This window comes from Brassica oleracea, chromosome C7, assembly GCF_000695525.1.
Source record: "Brassica oleracea var. oleracea cultivar TO1000 chromosome C7, BOL, whole genome shotgun sequence".
Lineage (NCBI taxonomy): Eukaryota > Viridiplantae > Streptophyta > Magnoliopsida > Brassicales > Brassicaceae > Brassica > Brassica oleracea.
Genome location: NC_027754.1, coordinates 18,701,438 through 18,721,422, shown reverse-complemented (window position 1 = coordinate 18,721,422; position 19,985 = coordinate 18,701,438). Strand labels below are relative to the sequence as shown.

At 33.5% G+C, this 19,985-nt stretch overlaps 3 protein-coding genes and 1 long non-coding RNA gene across 4 annotated transcripts; 2 read left to right on the top strand and 2 right to left on the bottom strand.

Moving 5' to 3' along the window:
- Positions 1-771: 771 nt before the first annotated feature.
- On the bottom strand, positions 772-1,606 carry LOC106304717. Its single transcript, XR_001262815.1, has 3 exons — positions 1,415-1,606; positions 1,293-1,343; positions 772-1,042 (listed from the first exon to the last, which is right to left on the bottom strand). It is a non-coding gene; the product is annotated as an uncharacterized LOC106304717 (long non-coding RNA).
- An 888-nt stretch (positions 1,607-2,494) lies between these two features.
- LOC106305420 (WAT1-related protein At1g25270-like) lies at positions 2,495-5,128 on the bottom strand. The gene is made up of 7 exons (XM_013741793.1): positions 4,953-5,128; positions 4,651-4,713; positions 4,436-4,552; positions 3,592-3,847; positions 3,011-3,169; positions 2,722-2,873; positions 2,495-2,642 (listed from the first exon to the last, which is right to left on the bottom strand). Exons 1-7 carry the CDS (start codon positions 5,126-5,128, stop codon positions 2,495-2,497), a joined length of 1,071 nt encoding a protein of 356 aa, XP_013597247.1.
- Positions 5,129-12,027: 6,899 nt separating this feature from the next.
- Positions 12,028-14,005, top strand: LOC106302762. The gene is made up of 3 exons (XM_013739205.1): positions 12,028-12,072; positions 13,518-13,667; positions 13,745-14,005. Exons 1-3 carry the CDS (start codon positions 12,028-12,030, stop codon positions 14,003-14,005), a joined length of 456 nt encoding a protein of 151 aa, XP_013594659.1.
- A 2,373-nt stretch (positions 14,006-16,378) lies between these two features.
- On the top strand, positions 16,379-18,349 carry LOC106302761 (glutathione S-transferase T3-like). Its single transcript, XM_013739204.1, has 4 exons — positions 16,379-16,516; positions 16,738-16,766; positions 16,987-17,097; positions 17,533-18,349. The coding sequence occupies exons 1-4, from the start codon at positions 16,379-16,381 to the stop codon at positions 18,347-18,349; spliced, it is 1,095 nt and encodes a 364-aa protein (XP_013594658.1).
- Positions 18,350-19,985: the final 1,636 nt, after the last annotated feature.

Genomic DNA, 19,985 nt, shown 5'->3' with positions numbered 1-19,985 from the left:
AAAAATATAGAGTATTAAGAATATAATAAATGTTTACAATTGAATTTATTATTTATTTTACTATACATTTTCCAATAAATATCAACCAATAGTATTTAATCAATTCAAATATTTTCAATTAATATTTTTTAAAAGTATACAACTTTAGAGTATTAGTTTAGCTGTTTTTTATATATTTTATAATTCAATTATCATTATTTTGTTTTCCTCAGAAATTTTCTCACCACTAAAGATGCTCTTAGATTCCAAAACCTAAGTTTGTTTAGGTGTATCAGTTTATTTTTAGCGTATTGGTGGTACTCATTTTCTCGCCTTGACCAACATAGCTAGGCGCCATCTACCATTCAAATATACGACTAGGTCATATACGTTGTTGCTTAATTTGATCTCAAATTCTAGTTACAAAATTGAAGTCTTGATAATACCTGTAAAACATTTTTAGGTCTATTTGTTGAAGTAATACATATTTGTATATTTTAAAATGGACCCTGAGCCTTACTATTGTAAATTTGGAAGTGGGCCATGAGCCTTTCGGCTTGGCCTACCCTAGAGTTGTATGATTGTATTGTATCTAATGGAGAAACAAAAGACAAGACGTGAGTTAGACGTAAATCTAACATGGATGTTAAGTTGTATTGCAAACTGGCTACAATTAAGTTAATACAAGTAGGAACTAGCTCTCAATTAAGCATTGTAGCTGTTATTTTTTATGTTTTAATAACCGAGCTAAATTAGATGTTAAAATTCAGAACCCAGAAGCATGTAGAAAACTGAATAACCCAGAAGCATAGACTATATAGAAAGCCAACAAGGAGGTCCACAGTTGGTGGGAGGGATTTGATCTATAGGACAAATCCTTTACCATTTTAACACAACGATGAACTACAACCACTTGATTTATTGGTTACAACTTACAATATGCATAATACGTTTTAGAAAGATAGGAATAGGATTATAAAGATAAGATTACAACACAGTTGTATCTTTGTGGATCTTAGTGAAAATAAAGTTTAAGCGCCAGTCTCACTTCCTCCTTTACCACCTGCAATTACAAAAGTACATCAATGTCAGGTCCGAGTCCCCCTTTGGTTCATTCAGTTGCAAAACAAAAACATTAACTCACGATCATAGTAGACAAACACGGTATTAATTAGCTTCATGGATAGAAAATACTGATAAGTTACATGGTAGATTAGAACGCATCCTACAACCTTAACCAACCGGTTAGTGATGAAAGAGGTATCACCAACCGGTCCGGTAGAGAGTTTTACAATATACTTTAGTAACTTTACCTCGGTTGCACTTTTTGTCGCATTCGTGGTGGCATCGGATCGTCTCTTTTGCTGGAAGTATAAAATATTAAAAAGGATTGACCTAAATGGATGGTATGGGAGACTAAGAAGAAAATACTCACGGGTGGGCTTGACGCAGCCGGTGGTGCAACTGTCGATGCAGTTTACTTGAGCCTCTGTTACCGTCACCATATCCAAGGTGGAAGACAAAGCCACCAGAATCATAAGAGCCGCTAGTATAGTCACTTGCGTCTTCATCGTTCTATATCTCTCAATTTCTTCTCTCTTTTCTTGTTTCTCTTTTGTATGTGGGTATATATAAAAATGTCTCCGTTGCCAGGCTTGACCGATAGTTTATTTGCACGTGTCATGATTCTCTCCTAGTGTTTTTTCGTACACATTCTCACATGTACACCTTATACGTTGAAATATTTTGGCATAAATTTTAGCTACTGCTCTTTTTAGTTTGGACTTCTAGTTACAGGCAACAATCAACCTACGACCAATTGATACACCTTCGCCCATGAATAACATAATCAAATTCACTAAAAGAGAGATAAACAATCCTATATAAGATGAAACTTTAAGGAAGGCAAGGAGGATCAAGAGGAGTGGGTGAAAAGATCAGAACCAAATGATCAAGATGTTTAAGAATGTTTTATGTTAAAAAATATGAGATGTTTTCAACTTTCTAGATAACTTCTAATTTTATTGAAAAATGTACAGTCAATTATATTTCATAATGGATTTTATAATGCGTTGAATTAATTATTTTTAATTCATATTTTTAGTGATGCTTTTTAGGTAAAAGTAACTTTTTACTTTTGTGTTTTCACCTAAAACATTATACATTTTAATTCAGAAGGGGTCTACAAAAAGAAAAAATTAACCTTGCAGAAAAGATAATATAAAATGGAACTACCACCAAACTGTTTTAAAATGTAACGTGGACGTGGTCTGGCCTAAGGAAAGAAGACAACGTGGTATAGGTCGGGTATTGAGAGTTCAAGAAGGCAATTTCATTTGAATGGGAGCCAAAGCTATGCCAAGGATGAGAATTGTATTAGAAACAAAAGCAGAGGCTTATGGATTTTAAGTCTCGTATATATATATATATATATATATATATATATATTCTATTTCTACGAAGGACTTTTTTTATGATGCAGCCATATGGTTGAATCACGGGACATCTCTGTTATTTACTGCTGAGGATTTCCAAGGCTCACTTCTTTGATATTCTTATTTGTCTCACCGTGGTCCGTTGTCGTAGAGACACTCTTCTTTTCCTTCATTTTACACCACACCACTAGGTATACTCCTCCCACCATTATTATTGCACCAATTAAACTGTAAGTTTTGCAAAATTAGCACAGAGTGACATTCACATATTACATATACCATACACAAAATCATAAGTTTGGTGTACCTTCCCAAATAAAGCGTTTCCTCTAACGCAAATGATCCGACTAGGGCAACGATCACCAGCCTTATAGGGCTAAACACCGTAACATATAACGGTCCCTTTTTTTCAATGCACCAAGCAACAAGAGGCATGACTAGCCCTGAAACCACGACTCCCTACACGTTGTGGTAACATTTTAAAACTTGTATCAAACACACATTTTATATACATACATATATATAATATATATATATATGTGCGTTTAGACTTATATCTAAATGATACTAAATCATTAGGTATATTGTTTTTTCACCGAATAAACCGTAGTAAGCAGGCTAATGTTCCACCCTAATAGCCATTGATTCCAGTTATGTTCCGAACAGAGAGCAACAACCATACACACCAAGCTTCCCGTCGCATTCATCAGACTTATGTTCCAACAATGTCCTCCAAATTCCTTGCTTATTTGTGCCTGTAAGAAAACACATTTTGCGTTTCTTGAAACATCTTTTCAACACCCAAAACATGAACCAGATTGTTAGATTTTTCGTCACCATTTTAAATCCAATTATAAATAAGAATTAAACATAAATTTATAAATGACGATATGGGTACAGAAAAATGTGTATGTGTATTACTTTACAAAGAATATATCCTTCGTTTTAGTTTTTTTTTTTTTTGGTAAAAAAAATATCTTTAGTTGTAGATATATATATGTATATAAATGTCTAGGAGGTAATATGATTCTCTTAAATTTTGAAACGCAAACATTACTTCAAATAAGATTTCCAAGGCTCACTTCTTTGATGTTCTTATTTGAAGTAACATATACATAAATACTGTATATATAATATTTATTTTGAAGTAATGTTTGATGAAAAATGTAGCCCTTGCCTGTAATAGTAACCAAAGAGAGACGGAAACGTTACAGCCAAAAACCATAAGAACCCCTGAAATTGAGATGTGGTGGTGGTTCTCAGTGGCAGGGCCAGAGGATTGACCAGAGCTTTTAAGTAAGTCAACGTGTGTTGACCAAATATGAAGCTCAAAACCTTTATAGAATACAAAGACGAGAGCCCCACCAACACCAAGAAGTGTACCCAGAAGCTTAGCTCTCCCTTCGTTTGATCCCAGCCGTAGAGTATCCATCCTGTTATATCATAATGAAAAGCATCCGAGCTTATCAGCATGAAAAGCATCATTAGCTTGCGATTTCTCGTGAAAATGAACTAACCCTTGATTAAATTTTCTTCAGTTTCATTTATATATGCTTTGCCAAAAATAAAATTTTGCACGCGGAAAGTTTGACGTCTTAAGTTAAAAATAGAAGACTGATGTCTTTAACTCTATTTTTTATTTTATCTTTAAAATAGATGATATTTTGTAAAACAAATTTATAATAACTCATGTCATGCATAGTAATTAGTATCTACTTACAACTAATGGTGTAATTTACAAGTAAAACAAATGAATTACCGTTTTTTTTTTGTATATGTAACATTTATTACTTGGTGTATCTTTTGTTAGTTTGACTTCTTTTATAGTACGAAATCAAAAATTATATGAAAACTGTAGAAACACAGAACTACTGGTTCGACAAAAAAATGAGAACACATATATCTTCACATATATAACCAAAAAAGTTTTTATACGTCTAATGTATAATTTGTGCAACCAAATGAATAGATCATACTCTTTCTACAAAGGTATGATATATAGAGCGTTCAATGTGCCTTACCTAAAAGCCAATGACAATAACAAAGTGATCACCGGACTAAGGATACTGGCTGCAGTCGAAAATGTAGCTGATGTACGAACCAGGCCCGGCAAATAGAGAATATTTGGTATAGCCGCTCTGTAAAGCAGTCAAAAATGAATTACATAATCCCCTAAATTTCATGTATATAAATTATATTTTATGATCGTCAAGTGACAAGATATAGTTTTGAGTACCCAAGCAACCCCGAAAGAAATGCTAATAAGACCAGTCTCCGTGTAAATTCCGGTCGCTTCTTCCTGATCACATGGAAACCAAAACAAAACGTTTAATTACAATAACATCTGAGTAATTAATTTAACAAAAAACAAATAACATCTGAGTAAGTAATTAATATATGTTGGATGCCGGGTTCCAACATGTTCATTCGAAGATGTATTTTCTTTTCTTCACTTGTCCCAACAAGTGGTTTAATATGGGTTATGCATAGATAAGGTTATATACGATTAACATAATGCACATAAAAAAATGGTTTAACCTTTGGAAGATGAGGGCGAGGGGAAACATGAAAAGGGTAGCGAAGGAGAGACGATAAGCCACTAGGATTCTGAGATTTGTACCATCGTGGGCCGTTATCTTAAACAAAATGAACATTCCTGCGAAAATAAACTGGACCACAAGCATAGCAATTACAGCCTTCACTTCTTCCAACATTTCTCCAGTTCACCCTAAATTTTTCTATATTTTACTTTGATGCCCACTCAAACCATTAACAATCCGGTGCTGCTATAATAAATCCCTTGATCAGCTTTATTTATCTGCCAAGTTATCTTCGTCTTTGAAATACCACTATACCTTTTTCATTGTGCTCCACTTCAGTTTTAGAGACCATGAAAAAAGTAAATGATATAAGAAAATGTGAAATTCAAGTGCTTGTTTATGGAAACTGGTGAACAAAGTAGCAAAGTTGTTGCACCAAAAAAGAAGTAGCAAAATTGTTAAGGGTAAAACCTTAAAGGCTTATTGAGTGTGAAAATATAGATTATCTACTACAATGCAAATACATGAGGAAAGGGGAAAATATATTATGCTATTGAAGCGGTTATGCAAAAAAAGAAAAAAAAAAAAAAAAAGAAGGAACTTTTTTTTTGTCAATAGAAGAAACTATTTATTATCGTGTTAATTAATGGACATCCACGAGATCTCAAGAGCATTGCAAAAGCATCTTTGTTTTCTTTGGTAGAAGCGTCTTTATTTCTCTTTTATTTGAGAAAAGAAACAAAATACTTACGAGACATGTACGCTGGTGCCGCGAACATTCGTATGCTAATGGTAATGCGTTTTACTACTTTAGCCAAAATGATATTGTAACAACATAGCAAGTGCTATTATTTTTTTTTTTTACTTTAGTTGTAAATTTAATAAAGATATAAATGTAAGCACCATTTTTGGTTGGTGCTGACACGTGCTAAGCATGCTCTCCGTGCTTTTGTTAGGTGTCTTACCAGACACAAACTCTGTTATTAATGTTAATAAGCAACATGCGTATAGCGATGTACACTTGGTAAAGATCCAGATTTGAAAATTTTGTTTGTGGATTCTCTCTTTCATTTTTTGTCCAATATCTTTCATTTAACTTGCACAACTGTTTTATAGCAGATGATAGATCATCAGATCCAATGGTTTACTTGGAGCGCAAGTGGCATTATCCAATAATAAAAGCACATTAAGTAGCAATTCACGCCTTGTGCAAGATGAAATTATTAATTTTGTTATTTTTTTTCAGATAAGAAGACATTATGTTTGGATATCAGTTTGGTTTTGGGTTGGTTTTTTTAGTTTTTAATCTGCTAAAAATATAATATTCATTTTCATTTTGGTTTGTTCGGTTAAAACACTCGAAGTTTTTTATTTTTCGGTTATAGACCAAAAACTATTATTATTTGTTTGGTTTCATGTTATATGAATTTTAGACAATCCTTATGTCGAACCAATCGTTCCATATTATAATTTTTAAATGCATGCAAAATCAAATCAAATCTAGATAATAGTTGAAAAAAAAACAAAAATTATTAAGACATATAATAAAATGTAAGACATATCATTTTACTACAATTTAGTGGATGGTTAGAAAAACATTAAAAAGAGAATATTCCAAATTTCAAGAGAATTAGAATACTCATCTGCGGTGAATATTTAGTTCTAGGTGCTCACGTAAATGTACACATGTATGTTTATGTAAAAGTATATAAAGTGGCTGATAAATATATGAAGATACTGTTAATTAACATTAAAAGAATTTTTTTTCAAAATATCACATGAAAGATAAATTCTTAAAATTACATTGGCATCTCCAACCGCACTCTATTTTAGAATAAAAATGCTCCAATAGTACTCTATTTTTTACTCTATAATAGAGTAAAAAATAGGTTTACTCTATATATGGAGTAAATTGTTTTTTTTGTTTATCACTCTATTTTTCAATCTAAAATATAGTTACTCTATTTTAGAGTAAAAAATAGAGTAAACTGATGGAGATAGTTAAATAAACACAAAATAGGCCTAGACATTAGTAATTTTTTATCATAAAAAAATCAAATTATATTCGTAAACAATAAAATAATACATATTCAATTGGCATGCTTCATTTTTATTCTTTGGTGTATTGTATCGTATCTTGACCCAATCAGATTTTAACATTGATTCTTTATGGATCAGCGAATATTTTTATTGTCGATAAAAACAAAATGCCTGAGATTCTAAAACGTGTGCACATTCGTAACAAAACTATAGTTAGTTATGTACTTACCGTCAACCACCGAAGATTGAAAGGGGCTTACGGTTTCGTTCACAAAATTCAATCTCTTCACTCGATCCTTTCGAACCTATCACCGAAAGTTCTTTCTATTTCTCTATGTTACGATTACTAGTTTTAAACACAATCAATCTACTTCCTTTCATGTTCATTTTGTAATCCAATCTTTATAAAGAACCGGGTTGGGTATATCATTAGGGGTTTGCACAGATCGAATATTACCATAATTTTCAGTGTTTAGAATTGCTTCGTATTTTATGGATATCTAATTTTCTGATTCGTATTTCTTCAAAAAATACGGATATCTGGTTTTCCAGAAATCTAGAAAATTTACAGATATTTGTGAATACTTACGGATATTTACGGATATTTCATCAACTTTGTTCAATACAAATAAATATAGAAAAACTTTTACAAGCTTGTTTTAAAAAAAAAAATATTTTACGTAAAATGAAATAAAAATAAAGATTAGTGAAACTATATGGTTCATCAATTTTTAAATTAATTAAAAAATTTAATAAAACAAAAAATTTTAGAAGAATTGTAGGTTTTATAAAGACTTATTTTCTTAATTTAATACTTATATAAGTAATTTTATAAATTAAATTAAACAAAATTAAATGGTAAAACGATAATAATATAAAATTATACATTTAAATTTCTATATTAAACTGTACATATACATCTATTTGTATAAAGGATAGAGCGGATTAGAATCCGACTATAAATTTTTTTAGTATTTGTGATTTAATTTTTTTTAACGAATATTGATTTTTAATATTTTCTTTGATTGAAAGACTTACTGATAAACGGATTTTTGGATCGAATCGAAATGAAACGAATCAAATAAAAATTAACAGAAAAAATGTCCAGCCCTAGATAGAATTGGGTCAAATTTGGTCTTAGGCATAGTGAACTGAAATATCGATATATGATTTTTAAAATATAAGAAACAACTTACATTAGGGAAAATCTTCTAAACAATTTTATAATTTGGGTATGAATGGTGACTATGGAACGACGAGAAAGAATGTATTCTCTAACATTCCTAAAAAATATCACAATTCACGAGGAATAAATTTTTCTTCTCATTCCTTGTTAAAATTGAGAAGGAACAAAAATTTGTTTTTATTCCTTTACGTTCATTTTCTTTTCTTTTTTCTTGTTTTCAGAATGGTCACTAGTCGTACCCAAAGAGTTATTTTGACTAAACGAATACACAAAAAAAATAACCAAAATTTCATTATAAAGATAAAATATAATTATATCTTTACTTTATAGATATCTAAATATAAAAAGATATCTAAATAAATAATAAAAAGTTAAAAAAAGTCGAATCAAAAGTTATTTCGAATTTTATTGACTTTAATTTTTTACTTTAAAAATTGAAATTTTGTTTTGAAAACAAAAATTTGAAATTATTTGAAATTATTTTAAAAATCTTAATTATTATTATTATTATTTAAAATTCTAAAGCTTATTTCTCAAATCCCACCCCTCAAATCTAAACCTTAAATATAAATTAATCAAACCTAAAGATATAAGTGTCTTTCATCTATTTAATAAAACTTATTTCGGTTATTTGTGATCTTTATTTAAAATATTTATGACAAAAACATTATAGAACTATCCGATAATATTTCTCTTTACATAAATATAAATCTTCAATTTATAAAAACAATTTATTTTTATTAAATTGTATAGATCCCTTAGAATCTAAAGACCATCCTTGATTTCACGTTTGCGTTAGAGTTTGATCTTCTTCTTTTTTGACATCATGAGAGTTGGATCTAATAATAAGACCATGTACAACGGTTTTGTATATTTAACATTTTTTTAACATTTCATATCATTTTTTTCCCACTTACTTGTTCAATATCTATTTCTTTTTAACATTTATAATGGTTTTACTTAATAAAATTTAACAATATACATCACTATTTATAATTCATATTCTATAATATAATTTATAATTTATAAATATGATTATAGTTAACTTAAAAAGTAATATAACGTAGTTTTCATAATTTTTATTTTATATTTAATTTATATTCATACCTATTTTTTAAAATAAAATCAAAATTAATATTATCAAAAATAAAGTTATGAAATTTCAAATACATACGATATAAACACACAAAAGTTTTAAAAAAAAACATAATTTAATTAGTACAATAGATTCAATTCACAAACAATAAACATTTTAAATCACACACAATTTTTTTTAAGAAAAATTAAAACACAAAATAGTGGTTTAAGAGGTAATATAACATTATAATGAAATATGATATTTTCTGTATCCAAATCTATTTATAGATTACCAAAAAAATCATGAACTTTGGTATAATTTTTTTAAAAAAATTCTTATAGAATGAATGAGTTCAAATTATAATTTTATTGTTATATATACATTTCTTCAACTATTAACATGTACTCCCTCCGTTTCAGAATAGATGATGTTTTAGAAGATTTTTGATGTTTTATTATGATGTTTCGATATTTTTATGTTATTTTTAACTTTATTGGAAACCGAGCAGCCAATTAGATATTGTAGTCATTTATGTAATTGGTTGAATAATTTTTAAATTATATTTTTAGAACTACCTTTTAGAAAAATATAATTTTTTTAATCTTTGTGCATTAAAGTAAAACATCATGTATTATGAAACGGAGGAAGTATCATTTATGGCCTCACATTTTTAACTTTCAACTAGTTGACAAGTTCTCAATTGAACTGAATCTACGTAATCAATTTTTTTCTTTCAACAAGTTCATTGTGAGCAAAAATTCAACATGCCCATTATAAGTAGTTTAAGGTAAGCGGTACTTCACTAAGACATTAAATTCTTTTTTAGTTGTAACAAACTTTTTTGTGTGAAAACTGTAAGTAGTTAAGAAAATTTATGTTTGACATCGGTTTTAATTATTGCTACTTGTCTCTATAAATTACCAAAAAAAACACTTAATCAATCATACATTTAATTATTATATAATTTGCATATATAATTAAAGATAAGAAATTTATTGATTATAGTTATGTAGGTTTTTAATTTTATATATGCTATTAAACTTAAGATTTTGTTTATTGTTCTTAGATTTAAAATATGAATATTTGAAATACTATGAATTTGAAAAATAGTATGCATATAACATTTTACGATTTACTCATTTTTATATTTATATTATTTTTACTAATAATTTGTTTTGATATATTGATCCCAGTAAAATATCATCTTGGATCCGCCAGCGTCCGTTCTTCTCTGTCGACGCATGATACACCGTCCTTTCTTTCACTTATAGTACCATTTTCCGTCATTTTCATTTCTATAGAAGAGATCCGGTTGCTACCACTGACAACGATAATCTCAACTGATTTTTGTGCTTCGTTTTCGTGAGATGAAACTACTTCATTTATCCTTTTCTTCATCTCATTATGCTTTCCCCATAACACAGCATATAGACCACATACAATCAATATTGCCCCCGGTACACAAAAATTTTGAGAAAAATGTTAGTATATAAATAATAATATACTCCCTCAGTTTTTTAATATAAGTCGTTTTAGAGAAATTTTTATGTTTCAAATTATATGATGTTTTCGGTTTTCTATGTAAAATTTATTAACACTTAATGTTAGATGACCAATGATAATATACCTTCTGTTTTAGTATTGGTTGATTTGTGGTTAGGTAAATAATTAATGATATTTTTGTTTAGAAAATATAAAAAATTAATGATTTTCTTAATCTATGTGCACAATTCTAAAACGATTTATATTAGAAAACAGAGGGAGTATATATTTATAAATCCTCAAAACTTATTGCATTTTACCTTCCTAAGTAAAGCTTTTCGTCCAATAAAAAAACACCAACCAAGGCGACAATCACGAGCAAGAGGGGGTTGAAGATGGCTACAAAGAGTGGACCCCTTAGCCTAGAACTAATTGTAATTAGTGTCACTACTAATGCTGTTCCCACTGTTCCCTAATAGTGTTAGTTCCAAACATTCATTTGGTAAAAATAAATACAAAGAGGTTTGAAGGCCCTTTAAAAAAAAAAAAAAAAAGTGTCCCACCCGAGCTTCCATTGTGACCAATCCCTCTCTACGCACAATGCATAGATAGTTGATTGGAAGAAGGCCATTAAGCTCATCAAGCCGGTACTTGCGTAATGACAAGGAAATGTTTCACTCATCTTTGCCTGTAATGAAAATTTTGTATACCAAAAAAAACTCATATATATATTATGTATCTTTCATCATATCTTTCATCACTGGATGTGTGTATATGTTATTTTTGAAAGAGGATGCGTGTATATATATATATATATATTTTAATAACCATGAATCCTGAACTGAGATCGTTCAGAGAAACACAAAACCCTTACATAAATGCATATGTTACTCACCTGTAAAATGATCCATATAGCATAAGAGAAGCAGCTAGCAAGGGCCAAACAGGCTGCCAACACACGGTGATCAGAAGCCAGCAAAGCCACATGGCCGGTGCTAGTACCAGGAAGAAGGTTAATGTCGAACTTCAAGGGCTGAATAGGAAAGCCTTTGTAAAAGGTGAACAGCATCGCTCCACCTATTCCCATTATTGTCCCGAATACTTTTGCTTTCCCTACGGCTGTTCCAAACTCTAATCTCTCCAACCTTTGATATATACATATACATATGTTACATACATAAACACACACACATGTATGCTTTGATATCATGTGTATTAGTATGTTGTCAAAAAAGAAAGATATGTGTATTAGTCTATTACCCAACAAAAATGCCAACGATAAAAGTTATGGCGGGTACAAGATTAGCCACTGCACTCATGAAGTTATGGCGGGTACAAGATTAGCCACTGCACTCATGAATGTAGCCGACGTTAGTGCCATACTTTCGAAGTATAAATTCTGTCCTAATGGATCCCCTCCAATATTATCATATGTTTTACATCTAATTAATTAGTTTATATTTTGAATAAAATTATATAATTAATGTTAACGCAGTAAAATTATCAAAACTTATAATATTAAAAGTATATAATCTATTATGTATAGCTATCTATAACGATAAAATTGTCTTTTCTCTTTCTTCATGCTGCCACCTCAGCAATCATCTAGGGGCTTTTTTGGACACCTGACACTTTCAATTTTTCAACAAACACTTTTCGTACACAGAAATATTTATGGGCCAATCAATTTGTTCACGTTTACATAAGACCGTAACTTATATGTGGGCTTATATGATGTCCTTTCGATAGGGCTTTGGCCCATTTATCAAAAAGCTTCTTGACTTTTGTTGTGTCGTCTCGATGTCGTCGGAGGAACCCTCAACGTTTTGTTTTCCATGACGCCATAGATGTTAATGAATTCATTTAGCTTCCTGTCCGTTGCAATTGTATTCAGTAAATATATACACCCTCGCGAAACTCTCGAACAATCTAACCGTTAGACAATCTTCTTCACAATCCCCATTTTAAAACTGGTCCGATTCAAGCTCTCAACTGCCTCTCGACCGCCGCCGTTTATATTAGCCTGCTAGGTTCACGGAAGTCCATATTCGTTGATATTACCGAAACTATAAACCCCATCCCGACGGAGATATGCATGAATGAACAATTGATGTTACTGGCACGGACAAAAGAATTACCAGGTATGATTCATAACAAACCTAACCACTGTTTCTCTCTTACCAATTTATTTGAAAACAAAACTAACATCCTGCTGACCATTAAATTGCAGATTTTGTTAGCGAATTAAGGGGCATAAAAACCATTAGGAACGATGAAACCCAGAACGTCCGGTTTATAATGGTGACCCTAAAAATGGAGAGGTACGTAACACCTGAACCATTTTATATAGGAAAAATGATTGCCAGCTACCCGAAGTATCGGCCACTACATGACTAACCATGCCAATTTTAAAAATGCACACTCAACTACACGAAGTATATGGATTGCATGCAAACATCCATGGACGTTAGAGATGGTAACGGCGTGTGATTTGCCGTTTGGTCAATTGAAACCCGACCCGACCCAATTAAAAAGAAAACCCGACCCAACCCAATTAAAAAAAACCGACCCAATTGCTTCTTCCTCATCCTTTTTGTCGAAGAAAAACTCATCCTCTTTGTAGCAGAAACCCAGAGGCCAAAATCAGCAGATATTAAAGTGAAGCGACAGCATTGAACAGAGCTAAACAGGTAAGATTCTTAGAACCCAGATGCTCGATGTTTAGTTTTTGATCGATTGTGATATGAGATTTGAGTGGTTGAATGGTTGTTCGATAGAAGGATCTAAAATCAGGGTCATCAAGCAACAGTAGGAACAGAGGTTATGGTGGTCGCAAATTGTGTGTTTGTCGGTTGCCAGCAAAGATTCTCACGGCTTGGACAGACAAGAATCCTGGCCGAAAGTTCTTTGGGTGTGAATTGTACAAGGTGAAAATCGAAAAAATGATTCTTGGATGTTTTAGTAGCAATGGGATGGGTTATAACATATTTTGTTGTGTCATTAGGAAGGAGGGAATGACCCTTGTTCTTACTTTGAGTGGTTTGATAAAGAAGAAGTCTATGGTTGGCCAAAGAGGGCTTTGATTGAAGCAAGAGATGAAATTCGTGAGAAGAAAAAACGGATAAGTGAACTAACTGCCACTGTCAATTTTCTTCGTATGGAGTTAGAGAAGCAGAAGCCGGAGAAACCAGGCTGTAGTAATGGAGATGAAGAGAGCATTTGTAATGAATTTGTGAAGTTGTTGAGCAAAGGTAATATCCATTGAGATATAATGTATTGAATCTTTCTAGTTGAAGTTTTTTTCTTTATCTTATATCTTCTTCATGCATATTCAACCAAAAGGAGACTTAATGTTATAAAGATGGAAGGTTTAAAATCATACAACCCAATGTCAGTGAATGTTAAGTCATAGAGACTACTTCACACATTTAATCCAAGACATCACACATTTAATCCAAAAAGAACTTAATACCCGAGAGTTGAAACATTTTAAAACCTTCAAACACACAAAAAGACATGATACCCGAGACTTGAAACATTTTAAAACAAGATCAACCAAACAACAATGAAGCCAAGCGACTGCTTCTACGGAGCACTTGAGTTGGTTGCGGTGTAGTAGAAGAAACATCTTGAACTTCAGCCTCCTCGTGTGCTTCGTCTCCTCCTAACTGAGCCATGAAATCAGCTTCCATCTCAGCCTCTTCTTGTGCTTCATCATTTGCTTCCTCTTGAGCTTGTAGTTGAGCTTAAACTTCTCCCTCCAACTGAGCTTCCTCATTAAGACGCCTTCTCTTCGCCATGTCCTCCTGAGACTGCGATAACATAAATGTTACTGCGAGAACATATTTCTTTTCACCAACCGCTCAGCTTGTTCTTCTTCGTCACCTGACCTGATGAGTCATCAGTGGTAGGGTATTGTTCATCCTCATCTGAAATTTGTTCTTCATAGTTGACATCTTTGAAAACTTCTATCTCCTCCTCAACTACCTCAACATCATCATCAGATTCTGATTTCTCGGACAACTCTGCCTCAGAATCTATACATTCATCAACTGATGCTTCACCCTCATATGTGGCATCTTCAATTTCATCATCACTTCCAACCTCGCCACCTTCAGCCTCTTCATGACGCTCTTCAATGATTGCATCTTCATGACGCTCTTCAATGGTCGCATCTTCATGATGCTCTTCAATGATCGTCTCTTTATCCTGTTTAGGTACACTGTCTTCTCTTTCTTTTTCATGTTCGCTTGGTTCTGTTTCCTTCTCAGGTATGCTTGCTTCTGTTTCTATTCCCCTAACATCCTTTTCAATGTAGAGATCAACTTCCTTATACCATCGACCTGCGATTCCCAACTTCTTCTTGTTAAACTCCACTTTTTCCCACAAAGGTTTACAATCTTCAAGACTTTCATACGGGAGCTTGAACCGCATTTTGCCAATAATGATTCTTCTCTCAATCAGCTTCGACATCAAAGAAGTGAAGACATAACCAGAATCTACTTCAAGCACAACTAGCTCTCCATCAACAAATTCCAAGTTGTCTCCTGTCTTTTTGAAAACTCCAGAATGATGACAATTGACTTTCACCGATGGTGAAGCCTTTTGACTGCAACAAATTTCAAACAAAACACACTTTAAAAACAAAAACAAATTAAAAAAAAACAAAACAATCTATGATATCAACCACATACCTCATTTTAACGCGATTTCACCGTCGATTCACCCTCGTCACTTAAGTTTCAAATGGACCCCTTCTTCTCTCTCGATTTCGAATGAACCCTAGATTCTGGGATTGTCCCCATTTGTCGCGAGAAAGAAAGAGACCAAATATTAGGTTAGGTTTTTTTTGGGCCAAAAGTCTCAATTGTGGCCCAATAAAACTCTTGTTTAATAATGGTTGGGTCGGGTTTTTTTTAATTGGGTCGATCTCGGGTCTCAATTAACCAAACGACAAATCACACGCCGTTACCATCTCCGACATCCACGTGGCGTTTCCGACATATTAAATTAAGCTAATGATGTTAGTAACATAACAACATATAGTTCAGGGATGTTCGCATGCAATCCATATACTTCGTGTAGTTGAGTGTGCATTTTTAAAGTTGGCATGGCTAGTCATGTAGTGGCCGATACTTCAGGTAGCTGGCAATCATTTTTCCTTTTATGTATGTAAACTGGATTCATAGATGTAGCTTTTGTTTTTAGCCTGTTTTAGCTTGTACCTCAGTGTTTCTGACATGCTCACACCGACCTCCATGACAAAATAAATCTCCTAGGTGTTGAGCCTAAGACCAAGATTATCGCTGGCTCTGAGTGGGTTTTTAAAGGAAATTCCCAATTAATTAATTCAAAACAAAATAAATGGGAAATAACCGATCCTTAACTTGGTACTTTGGGGAGCGTTTTTTAACTTGGTTTTTCAACCACGTGTCAAGCATAGGAGCGTTATAATTGTTATTTTTTTTTGTTTTCTTTCTTTTTTTCATTTATCGCGGTTTCTCGTCGTCTCCGCTCCAAAAAGCGATCGAAACGGCGACAGACGACGACTCTCCTCACGGCTTCTCCTCCGGCGTCCGTCGTTTCTCCGTCAGAAGACCAATCGAAACCACCACGAACGGCGACTGTCTCGGTCCTCATGGTGTCTCCTCCGGTTTCTCTCGTCTTCTCCGTCAGAAACCGATCGAAACCTACCACGGCGTCTCTCGTCTTCTCCTCACGGCGTCTCTCATCTTCTCCTCACGACGTCTCCTCCTCCGATGACTCTATCATGAAGGTAAGCCCCATCCATCGTCAATTCACTATTCGATGCATGCTTCTGCTTAATTAAGCTCCACTGGATGTTATCTGTATGATTTGAGAGCGTAGATCTATTAGGTTTTCTTGGACTATAGGCGATTACGGTTTTTAGTTTTGTGGGTTTTTGTAAAGCTTGGTTCTTTGATCGAAATTTGTAGGCTTCTTACATGGTTAGTGGGTTTTTGTCTGATTGTTTAGTTAAAAAGTCATGAGGATACACTGAAAAGGTTAGTTAATCTTCACTTGTCGATTGCAGTCTATGTTGTAACAAAACTTGTAAGATTCATTACGGTTTGTGTTGATTGCTTAAGAGCTTTCTTTGTAACATCACTTGTCGAAATGGAGTTAGTGTCGTAACATAACTTGTAAGATTCATTACAGTTTATGGTGATTGAAAGCTTAATTATAGTTAGTGTTGATTACAATTTGTGTTGTTAATTATGGCAGGGACCTTTGGCTTTTTATGGACTCCTCCTGCCTCACACTCTTTGAGCTCTCGACTGAAGCTCCTCCTCCTATATCTTCGAGAAGCAACCACTACAAAAGACTGTCGGTGAGGTAAGTGTAGCTCCTCATGTTCTTACTCTTTACTTAACTGCTTTTGTCTGGATAGTAGTTAGGTGGTTAAATGCTTGTTAGAGTTAGGTAATGGTTAGTATAAATGCTTGGGATGAATGTTTCTTTTACTGCTACGTTAGGACTGTGTGGTAGTAAAAAATATGTTAGATAGATGTCTACTCATCTCAACTCAACTAAACTCAAAGAGTTAAGACAATTAAAAGACTCGTATCTAACAAGATCATCTTCTTCGCTTTTCTTCTATTAAATCGGGTGCTTTCTCTCTTCCTTTTCATCATCTAACACGATCTTCTTCTTCTCTTTTATTCCTCTTAAAACACATTTCTTCTGCCTTCTATATTCTCTGCCATTTTCGGATATGGATTCTACGAATCCATATAGTCAGTCATCCAATTTTGTTGACCTTTTGAATAGTCAACAAGATCCATTCCTTCCTGAACCCTGTCCTTATGCGAGTTATTCACATGGTGGTCAGCTCATATCATCACAACTCCCAGTGTTCAGTACTCAATGTACTGAAACTTCCAGCTTCTGTGAAGACTCACCAACAGAGCACAGAGAAAGAAAGAAATGGACAGTCACAGATGATCTGGTTCTCATTAGCGCATGGTTAAACACCAGCAAGGACCCTGTGGTGGTCAATGAGCAGAAAGCATGTGCTTTCTGGAAACGAATTGCAGATTACTATGCAGATAGTCCAAAGGTGGAAAGAGGTGCCAAGCGAGAGGCTATTCAGTGTAAGCAAATGTGGCAGAAGATGAAAGATCTTGTGTGCAAGTTTTGTGGCTCCTATTCGGCTGCAACAAGACAGAAAACAAGTGGTCAGAATGAGGCTGATACTGTTAAGCCGACACACGAGATCTTCTACAATGATCATAAGATTAAATCTAATCTTCACCATGCTTGGGAGAAGCTGAAGAATGACCAGAAATGGTGTGAAGTTGCTAGTGCCAAGATTGATGGAAACGGAAAGAAGAGAAAGTGTGATGATGGAGCACAATCAGAAAGCTCTCAAGCGACTTCCAATCTCGGTGATCAACCAACCAAGCGTCCTCCTGGTGTGAAGGCAGCGAAAGGAGCCTCTGGTAAGAGAAGCATCGCAGATCACCAGGCTGTCTCTGAGTTTCAGACCATGTGGTCTATTAAAGAAAAAGACTTGGCAATGAAAGAGAGACTTTCGAAGATGGGATTGCTTGGCAGTCTCATTTCTAAAAAAAGACCCACTATCTGAATATAAAGAAGCGCTTAAGAAGAAGCTAATAACAGAGATGTTGGGTAATTGGTGTCTATGTCATGTTCAAAAACGAGTGTCTTTGGTCTTAAGTGCTGTTAGATGTTTCTGTTTCATGTGCTGTTAGATGTTATGTTTACATGTTTTGTTTCATGTTATGTGTAATGTTCTGTTTCATGTTAATGTGAAATGCTCGGTTTTATTTATCCTCTTGTATTGTATGTCTTTATTCATCCTTGTTCACTGATGCATTTACATGAACTATGTTCGCATTTTGCTTGAGTCACTGATGCATTTACATGTATATGATTGTAGGACCATTTGAAGCATAGAGACAGAGGCAAGAGAAGTCACGAGATGGAAGACAAGTCACAAGAATTTGTCACGAGAAGTCACAAGATGTTGTCGGTTTACTCAAGTCACAAGAATTATATTGTTATGTTTGTATGTATGTGTCACGAGAAGATGTCTTTGGTTATGCACGTTTGTATGTTTGTGTCACGGCATGGGTTTTGGTTATGCAAGTATGATGGGTTTGTATATTCAAGTCACAAGTTATCTCTTGCTCTATATAAAGTCACAAGTTCTCTCTTACTCTATAGATTTTGTATATTCAAGTCGCAAGATTTTAAAAACACTCATGTTGATCAAAACACTCCTCTCCTTCTCCTTATACAAATTATTCAAAATTCACCAAGTCTTCTTCTCTTCTTCTCTCCTTCTCCTTATACAAAATTATTCAAAATTCACGAAGATATCCGCAAAACACTTTTTACATTTTCAAAACATATATGGCTTCATCTTCTAATAACACTTTTGAGGGAGTAGATGAAGAAAATTTTGATCAATATTTTGATCAAACATTCGAGAATTTTTCCATAAATTATGGTGATCAAGAAGAAGAAAGGAAAAGAAGGAAAAAACGAATTCATATCGAAAGAAATCGTGAAGAAGGCGATCTACGATTATGGAATGATTATTTCAGTGAAACTCCAACATATTCTATCAATCTATTCCGGCGACGATTTAGAATGAACAAGTCATTGTTCATCCGTGTTGTTGATCGACTCTCCAATGAGGTTGAATTCTTCGACAAAAGAAAGATGCTCTCAGAAGGCTTAGTCTCTCTCCACTTCAGAAGTGTACAACAGCCATTCGTGTCTTGGCATATGGTTATGCGGCTGATGCTGTGGACGAATACCTCCGACCCGGTGCAACGACAGCTCGGTTATGTGTGGAACATTTTGTGGAAGGAATAATATATTTATTCAGCGATGAGTACCTAAGAAGACCAACACCGGCTGATCTTCAACGTCTACTTTATATTGGTGAGCAACGTGGATTTCCCGGGATGATAGGAAGCACCGATTGTATGCATTGGGAGTGGAAGAATTGTCCCACCGCTTGGAAAGGTCAATATTTACGTGGTTCGGGTAAACCCATAATCGTGTTAGAGGCGGTTGCTTCGTATGATTTTATGGATATGACATGCGTTTTTTGGACCTCCAGGTACCTTAAATGATATCAATGTTCTTGATCGCTCACCTGTTTTTGATGACATAATAAAAGGTCAAGCTCCGCAAGTTACTTTGTCTGTCAATGGAATAGAGTATCATTTGGCTTACTATCTCACCGA